The 9,752-nt window shown below is 45.0% G+C and overlaps 1 protein-coding gene across 1 annotated transcript; it reads right to left on the bottom strand.

Moving 5' to 3' along the window:
• Nucleotides 1–1,123: 1,123 nt before the first annotated feature.
• On the bottom strand, nucleotides 1,124–9,725 carry LOC104542132 (unconventional myosin-Va-like; the record flags this gene model as incomplete). The annotated part of the gene is made up of 6 exons (XM_010186348.1): nucleotides 1,124–1,207; nucleotides 2,986–3,111; nucleotides 3,870–4,010; nucleotides 6,486–6,567; nucleotides 7,141–7,406; nucleotides 9,615–9,725. Coding segments are annotated over 6 exons (810 nt in total), but the record flags the coding sequence as incomplete, so codon positions are not given.
• Between the last annotated feature and the right edge of the window lie 27 nt (nucleotides 9,726–9,752).

The following is a 9,752-nucleotide window of genomic DNA, read 5'->3' as shown; positions in this document are numbered from 1 at the left end:
AATCCCTGACGTTCTGTGATTCTGTGATACCGAGCCTGCCCGAGCTGCTGCCATGCTCTGATGGCAGCTCTGTTCCCATCGTCCCTCACTCACTGGGCCACATCCCTGGGAGCGCCCCGGCACAGCGCACTGCCACGGCGCGGCAGAACCGGAGCCACACAGGCCGCTGGGCCCTGCCAGCTCCCCGAGGATGCCACCCACACAGCACCTGACTTCACTCAAACCACTGCAACACTGGAAGGTCTGCTGTGGGTTTGCATTACACTACACGTGTTAATCATTTAGCTTCAAGTATCTGCTCAGAATAGAAACAGAAGAGAAAAACGCTGGTTTTCCTGATAGAAAAGCACAATTTTAAACAGCCTGCCCTTGATACCCAGCTTCCTGGGCCATCAGAGCTAGCAAATTCCCAACAGCTATCACAGCACAATGTCAAGTTAATCGCCTTTACGTTTCAGAAAAGCACAACTGGCATTTTTGCCATCAAAAGCAGCAGACGTTGCCACTGAAGGCCTGTTCTGTAATATTCTTTCACACGGTATTTTTCAGTTCAGATGCTATCTTTCTTTCAGCTATCAAGAATGCAAGACTCCATAAATTCTGGTTCATGGCCTTAGGGTCTATAAATGTCATTCCTGTCTCATTTTGCTTCTGGAGCAGAACTTGTCTCTCCTCCAGAAATCTTCTGCTCAGTTGTCAGGCCATAAACAAGGAGCTTCTGTTTCCAGATGACAAAATTAAGGGCTTAACTGTTAAAAACTTCTTATACTAGTATAATAAACAAGAAGTCCTTGATGCCTTTACAGAAAATACAGCAAAGTTTTGTGAAAAGTAAAAAAAAAACCAAAACAAGACACCAACAAAAAGAAACCCAAAAACAAACGACGAAAAAACCCCGAGCAGTGAAATCACTGGCTAAATACAGACTGTTATTACAAGGAGCAAAATTAGCCACAGGACTTTCTAAATTCATACAGATAGCCAAGTAAAAGGAACTGTGTTCAATTTCAGTTCATCTGATACTAAGGGAGAAATATTTCCTAGGTTTAGAAGAAATTTTGTATGACCCTTTAATTCAAGGATTCATAACTGCAAAAGAAGAAAAGAAATCCCTTATACTAACCTTACTTGATTTTAGGACCTTAATTTGTTCTTCATAAACCGTGTCTTTGTTCTTTTCCAAAAAGCCTTCGCATTGATATTCCACCTGAAAAACCACAGTTTTACCAAAAAGTAAGTATTAAAGGTATATTATAAGAATATTTTGCATAGAATAATTCACATTTAAAACAGACAACTCTCACGGGTGTTGAAAATATCAGCTCCCAAGTGCATCTTTGTTAAACATAATTTTCTCCAAAGATGGTGCCTTCCAGTAAAACATTGAAACACACAGAGATGAGTCCTGCTATTGCATTAAACCAGATACATTTCACTGCTGAGAGATGCTTGTTGTAAGACAGCACGGCTGAACGGTTACAGTAAAGGTGAAGAATCAAAATGTGTGTTGAGCTTCTCCTTCACTGAAGTTATCGGGGCTGCAAAATCCAGATGCAACTGAGAATAAAGTATCTTGTCTCATTAGCTGAGAGGCAATAAGGAGATCTGCCTGCAACTCATTATGAAAACGCCTCATTTGTACTCAGGAAGCCTATTTTTACCAGAGGGAATAAAAAGTCTGAATGTCGTAGCAATACGTAACAATCCTCGATCACAGGGTCAAGGAGTCTCCTGGACCAAAGACCAGCCAGAGTGTCAGATCAAAACCCAATATTTACTGCACTGTCCTATAATTCAAGGCTGAGGAAAAAACAGAAACTACCATCAAAAGTCTATACCTTAGAAGAAGCACAGACTATAAAGGATCAGACTCTTAGAGCAATTTCGCTCTTTCTTACGGCCATCAGCAGCCCCTCTTTCAGTGCAGCCATTTATCAGTCCTCACACAGTGACACTACACCCCAAACTGGGAAAGATTTCAAAGAATTCCTGAGGGGGAAGAGTGCAGAGGATCTTCCCAAGGCCTCTTCGCAGCTGAAAGCCCACTGGTACCACTAAGGCTCTTACTGGGGTACACCGGCCACCAGAGGGCAGCAGAATCTCGGCCTTCTCCCAGAGCAGAGCCGTCGAGGCCCGGAGGTCGCTGACCTGCAGCTACAGCTTGGTTTTGCTTTCAAGATGTCTGTACGCATTCACCTAAGCACACAGGACAGCACACAGTGCTCAGAGCTCTGCCAGTACCTGCTAGGAGCTACTTTACTTGCCTTGGCCCTCACTGCTCAGACCAGGCATAGGAAAGCTTCATTTTCAAATATCAAAGTTCAGCCTAAGGAACAGTATAGGAAATATTAACTTAGTCGTGCTTGCTCTTCTATTCACCAAATAAAAGACAACTCATGAATTTAAACAGTTACAGAGATGTTCTTGCTGCTTTCATTAAGGTAACACCAGATGCAAAAGAACAGGACCTCTCTTCTATGCATGAATTCAAGAACCTAGGAGAAATCACGTGAAAGCAAATAAAGGCCTCCAGCCTCCCATGTGAGCACACACAGACCTGCTGCTAAGAACCACAGAGCTTTTCCAAACTTTTTTTGGACAAAGCTGACAATATCCTGAGGCAGCTTCTTTGTTTAACAGGACAACACGATTTTTAACGTTTTTCTTTTATTTTAACCGGAGGAGAGTTGCTCAGCTTGATGTTTGAGCTTTTCCAAACTTTTTTTGGACAAAGCTGACAATATCCTGAGGCAGCTTCTTTGTTTAACAGGACAATTGTCTTCAACACGATTTTTAACGTTTTTATTTTAACCGGAGGAGAGTTGCTCAGTTTGATGTTTCTTCTCCTGACGGGGTGTATGGGCACCCATTTCACAAGAATACTGCTGCCCAGCCACTGCCTGCAATGGTACCCACCCCAGGATCCCCTCCTGCACATACACTCAGCAATACCATGGGAAGAGGAACCAGAGGAAAAATCCTTACCTTATCAGCAAAGTGCTTGATGATAAAAGCCTTGTTTGACAAGCGGGGTTTTTCAAAGAGGGCACATTTATTCAAATGGGTATTGTAAAGTTTTTGGGCCCAAGTGTCATCCGAGCCTTTTGGCATCTATGGAAGAGAACACACAACCATTTAACGGGTCCTGAAAACTTTTCAGCCCCAAAAGAAACTAAGATGGGGGACAACTCTTTGTGGTTTGCTTTCAGACTCCAATTCCTTGGATTTCCAGTACTGCCATGAGCAAGGAAGCCAGTAACCGGCTATGCACTTGCCTTTCTAGTACTCTGGCCTGGGAGTAGCTGCTCTGTGACACATAGGATGCTAAGAACACTTCCCACATCACATATCTGGAGGCAGGGATCCAGGAGGGACATTATCTGACTGAGCAGCATCTCAGCGGGTCAGAACTCATCCACCACCATTAGAGAGCTCTTGGGATGCTCTGTGATACACAAGCACCCCACAGCGGGTTTCCACTGAAGCAGACACCACACCCCATCCCCTGTACATGGCTTGGCATAAATTAAACTTAAGATAACAGACAAAAGGTGAGACACCAAGCGAGTGGCAATTTGGAGGAATCTGACAGGACCAAAGACTGCACTTGCTCCCCTTGGGAAAGAGAAAGTTGGCAGAGTTAAAACAAAGGTTGACCAGAAACAGATATGCATACATGATGGAGAGGAGGGGGAAAAAAGCATGGCTAAACCCATTTTTTTTCCTCTTGTAATTGCCAGTTCCATTTGTATGTTCTCCAAACCCTTTCAACAGCAGTGTCAAAGTGATGGCTGCATGCAATGACTTTTCCCTGAGAGGCCCCAGCAGCACGACAGCCTCTTTCTCTGTGAAAGTCCTTGAGCACACACCTTGCACTCCTCATCCAACAGATCCAGAATTCCCATTTTGGCCTCTATGAGGTTGATGCAAGGCTGATTGTCATAGAAATCAATCAAGGTCCACGGTATTTGTTCCTTCATATACTCTTCTTGTTCCAGCTTAAAGACATGCTACAGGGCAGAAAGAAAACAGTTTTCTGTGAAATAAAACACAGAATAAATACATCGAACTCTCACTTGAATTCACCTTGGCACTTTAATCCAGGCTGTCAAGTGACACAGACTAGCTCGACTGAATGAAGCCTTTAACAAATAAGTGTACGAAAAATAAATTAACCTTTTTTCCCAGCCTAAAACCAACAGACCGAATGAAAACACTCATCCATATTCTCTGCAATTTTTTCCCTACCTTTTTACTATATTGTCCTACAATTACGACAAGCATTTTTCTCTTATAAAAAAAAAAACACCACAAAACCCAGAAAAAGCCTCAAGTACAGGAACAGCAGTTTATGAAGTGGGATGTACCATGCGTTTATGACTTTAAATTTATGAATACTGCTCTATTTCAAGTAAAACTTCACTATAAATACTTGTGCGTTTCCTTGTAAGAGAACAGAGCTCCGTTTTCTTTTAAATGGTGCTGATTTTTCCCTAAGATGACGCATTGCATTAAAATTTACTCTTCAGCAAAAACGAACGACTCTGGAAGTGTCAGCCCAAGAAATCCTTTAAGCAAAATTCTGCGGAAGATTTATCTGGTACAAAGATCAATAAAAACATTATCACCAAAAAAACCTGCACGGCCTTATTGAAATGCGCGTAGGAGATGAATTAAAACTTCAGGAAAAAAGAAGACAGTAAGCTATTAAACAGGCTAACTGTGTTCTTAATAACACAAGCGCTCTTTTGAAAAACAAAAAGACTGCTGACTCCAGTTATTTTAAATGATGTTTTATATCCCATTTAAATTTTAATGCATAGTTACTGCTCTGGCAGGCAGAGCTGAACTCTGAGCACACCCCACACCAAGCCGTGAGGAGCAGCGCCATGGGCAGGGCTTGGGGCCTGCTCAAACACCGGTACCCATGGAGCCAGCCCCAGCTGCCCCGGAGCTCAGAGCCCACGACGCTGTGGCACACATCTGCCAGGCAGCAGAACACTGCCCTGACAAAGCGCTTTATCCCCTTTATTTCATTAGCTGAACGCCATCCTTTCCGAAGCAGCGCTCCTTAACAGCACCCGTGGGAGCCATTCCCACCCCACTGCTTAACGGCTGCGTTACGTGCTGAGTTAATCCCTGACAGGAAAGCCAATGGTAGCATTTTACTGGCAAGTCATATCCAACCTAAGCCCTGAAAGAAAACATAAAACCGTTTTGTCACTGTAAAGGAATTAGTAAATACATGGTGAAAAATGTCTTCAAACCTAATTTTCCTTCTGGGCTGCAAGTGGCCAGGCAGGGGAAGGGCGGCCAGGGAGGCCGGGCAGGCTGTGGAGACATGAGTGGTGGCCAGGCTGTCCCCAAGAGGCCTGTCTTCAGTCAGGCTGTCACCGAGCAGCCTGCTCTCAGACAGGCTCAGGCCACCCCGGGCAGCACGTGAACACTCGCTGGCCACCACCAGACACAGGGTTTTAATTTAAAGCGACTTCCACCCTGTGTACCTTCATGGCAGGGTGTCCACCGCATCCACGAGTGCTGGGCTTGATAGCTTGGCAGGGCATCAACACAGAAGCCCCGCCACCCCATCCTTCGTAGGACAAGTGCTCACAGCAAGAGTGCGAGAAGGGAAGGGAACACGGGGACAGTGATCTTTATTGCAGAAGTGAACCCTTACAATTCTTGCAGTGACTAGGTTTTTGATCCCGCTGATGGAGCTGAAGCCAGCCATGGCACTACAGCACAGAAAGGGCATGCCTCCTCTCCAGCACCCAGCTTACTCCCCAACACTGCCCCTGGGATGAATAACAGTGTTGGGGGAAACTGGTCCTGCGAGCACACGCTGCCACGGATGTAGTTTGTAAAGAGAGTTCAAAGCTATTCTCATGCTGCAGCACAGCCTAGCAACAGCCCTGGCATAAATAACTTGCCTCATCATTATGCAGGTAAGATATATAATTACAAACGTCACTAAGGCTGAGGAGAGGGAGAGAATCGTGATCTCTCTGGAGGAGGGGGAAGAGGCGCCTCTTGCCACATGTCAGTCATCAACTTCAGGATGCGGCTGAAAACGCTCAAAAAATAGCGCCGGAGAGGAAGCGTGGGTGGCAGATTTCCAGCAGCAAAGCCCTGCTCGCTGCCACCCCTGCACAGGCTCTCGTTGGAGGTTACGGAGCCACGGCTAACTCCAACTTCATCCACACGGTGCTCTCATTGACAGGCAATCTCAGGGTCTTAATTGCCAAGCACTGCTTCTGACTTATAATTGTTACTGTGATCGGAATTTCAAATAGTCCCAGAGAGGCAGTTAGTCATAAAATCTATTTCTAGGAGATAGTCGATCGTTCCCCATCCCCCAAAGCCCACGGCCAGGACAGCTGGTTAATAGACTGAAGGAATTCATCGTAACCACTGGGGACCCAATTAGCAGAATGGACTTGGGTGAGGGGAAAGGGAAGAGGAAATGCCAGTCATTTCCTACTTACCATATTGAACTGCTGCTGCAGTTTTTCGTTGGCATAGTTGATACAGAACTGTTCAAAGCTGTTGATTTCGAATGTCTCAAATCTAAAACGCGCAGATACTCAAAATTACTGGCGCACTGAAAAAAAGACCTGATGAAATGACCCCATCATTTTAAATTCCCTCCCTCCAGTCAAATTCATTGTGTTATTCCAGGCACAACCAACCACAATCAAGCAACAAAGCACACAGGGAAATGTCACATTGCAGTACACGGGCAATCCAGTGATGCTCCCTCTTTAGGCAGGGATGAGGATCATGGGGAAGGGACTGATGTTCCTGGAGAGTATGTTAGTTATCTGCGTCCCCTCTGGAAGTGCCACCGTGGAGGAACCACGAGATGGCAATTCCCTTCTAACTTTCCCCAGTGCAATACATAAAGGAACTACCAACAGCAAAAACCTGAAATCCCACTGTAAACGTCAAACTCGAAAGTCAAGACAAAGATCTTAGACAGCATGTCAAAACTAAACACCTACTTCCTTCAGCTGGAATAAGGAGCTGCGAAGGGTTTGGGGGGTTTTGCGCAATCCACGCAGCACTACACGATAAAGATGAAGATGCTTTGCGGTAAGATATTCACATAAGAGGTGTCACACCTCTGACAAAAAGACTCACCCATAAATGTCCAACACTCCAATGAAAGAATGCTGTTTTACAGTAGCGTGAAGGGCTTTGTTCACATGATCTACAATCCAGTTAAAGAGATTAGCATAGATATGTTTGGCAAGTGCATCTCTGGCATTGATGGCATGGAGTTTAGAAATTGGCTTGATGTAGGTTTCGGTGGCAGTTGCGAGCTTCCGATGGCAAAGCCAGTGGGCCATCTCTTCATACTCCACGCCCATGAGGTCGCAGAAGATGGTGAGGGGTTCATGCTTGGGCTGATAAAAACAATCTTGTTAGGTCTTGAAACAGTAACGGCACGCATGCAATCACGCAATCAGAAGAACCGCCTGCCTGCAGTGATCCAACAACAAGCAGCAACAGCAGCTTCCTCAGCTCTTTCTCCTTCAAAACGTAACAGGTTCCCTACCCACTTCTCACATTCAAACTGCTGAAGTGAATTAGTGAATCACAGTTTCCTCAAAGGCATTTTACTATACCTGTGTTCACAAAAAAGCCCCACCCAGGGAACCTGCAACCTTCACAAAAATGAATCACCTATCTTCACAGGGATGGACTTGGTTTTCTGAATCCTTGTAATGAACTGTTTCAGTTTTGAGTGAAGAAGCTAGAGAAATGCAGAGGACAGGACACAAGCTGTGTGCTGTGGACAGAATGGACCACAGCTCCTGAATGGTGCTCTCACCTGCCCACGTACATCCACAGCAGGGAGGGACGGCCCATGGGGCATCGCAGCCCAAACCAAGACTGAAGAGCAAGAAGTGTGGAAAGGGCTTTCGTGCTCCAAACTCAGTATTTAACATAGTACTTTCTCAGTGAATTCTGGAGACAGACATTAAGAGACTGGAGCACACAAATTACATTCTCTAACTCTTAAATTGCACTGTACAAGTGAAAAAATTTACCTTTGTTTTGCCAGGTAAAAATCAACAAGCAAGGCTTGCACATTTCTGCATAAAAACCCATGCAGTGCCTTTACCACTCAACAAACTAAGATACTATACCTTGTGATTAACAAGCAAACCGATAGCTAGAAATCGAGGACAGAGAGGTCTTTCCTCCTGAGGAACTCTCCTAACACTACTTCCTCATCACATTGACTGTGCACCCATGGCTCGATAGCACGCTGACAAGCAGCATCTTGACAAGGACAGATTACAAGGGGACTGTTACTACATGCACAGAAGCTTCAGGGTACATCAGCTTTATCTTTCTATTTCCATGTCCTTCCACCTTCTCTGGGGTTTCTTCCAGTCTATCCAGCATACAGGTCCCATAGCAGTGTTGTTACACCCCCAAAATGCAGTTAACTGAGAATGTCTTCTTTCAGTTTAGCCACACCACTTTAACTGGCTCAGAAGACAATAATAAAGTCATAATAATAATGAGCACTGCACAAAAGAGTGTCACGTTAGGGTTACTCAAGCTGACATTAAACAAACTGATTCATTCACACAGCACCACACAGAGCCCTTTGCTCAGTTCCCTGAAGCACCACCATTGCATTGCCACGCCAGCACTTCCCCAGCAGAGCAGTCTGTGTGGCAACAGAGCTCTGCAGTGACTCGGCTACTGCCAGAGAACAGCACAGCTCAGGTAGGACGTCAGGATAGGATTGCACAGGAACTTGCAGCTTTGTACCGGCTCACTCAGTGGGATTCCTGCACTGGAGACACCCATGACAACACAGGCTAGCTCATCATGTCCTGGAGCTCATCAGCTTTCTACCTGTGATCATTAAATGATACTTCCTTTGTAGTGAAAACCTTTTTAAGACACACCAAAGAGCCAGCCTATTGCTGTGGTTTCACAGCAGCTATCCACCATATCCCACGATCCGGATATTCTCATCTCCAGAATATGGACTTCAGTAAGAAGCCTTGGTCCTCACTGAATGAGGAGGTTCTTTTCAGATCAGGCTACGCAGTCCTCACTGCTGACCTCCTACAAAGGTAAAAAAGGACTGATAAAACCATGACACCTAGATGAGTCATATCTGTATATCCTATCCTCATGTCTGGACATCCCAGAGGGCTTTGCGAAGCATTTGCTTTGCAATTATTTAGGCAATTTTGGCATTTAACATCAAGAAAAAAGTCCCATCCTGCAAAGCATTTGTTGTGGGCACAGAATGTATTCGGGTAGGAATATAAAGATCTAGACACCCGCCCTGGACTTCAAAGCTACCCTGTCTGGTAGACTTTTCTAGGACAGATCAACTACAGTTGTGAAATGGAATTAAGGCAGCCGCTGTTATAATACAGAGAGTACTGTCTAAAGCCTCTAAACTGAGAAGAGTTGACTCCATCTGCAAAAAAGAACTGTGAAAATGTTAACAAATTACAAACAAACACATTGCTTGCATTTTGAGAGTGTTACTCTTTTTCAGAAGAGGTCCCTGCAAGCCAGGAGAAGGCAGAACTGTCAGGGCAGCAATCACGCCCTTCAGCTCATCTACTACTCACAGGAACAGTGCAGCTGTCAGAATCCCGAGACGCAAACTCCACGTTGCCCAGGTGAAGGATGCCAGCAAGGATCCGAAAAATTCCCATCTGGTAGGAATCACTGATTCCTGAAAAATGATGAATAAATCATTTTGAATG

The sequence above is a fragment of the Mesitornis unicolor genome, unplaced genomic scaffold (genome assembly GCF_000695765.1).
Source record: "Mesitornis unicolor isolate BGI_N332 unplaced genomic scaffold, ASM69576v1 scaffold9766, whole genome shotgun sequence".
Classification (NCBI taxonomy): Eukaryota; Metazoa; Chordata; class Aves; order Mesitornithiformes; family Mesitornithidae; genus Mesitornis; species Mesitornis unicolor.
This window is presented reverse-complemented; position numbering and strand designations above follow the sequence as displayed.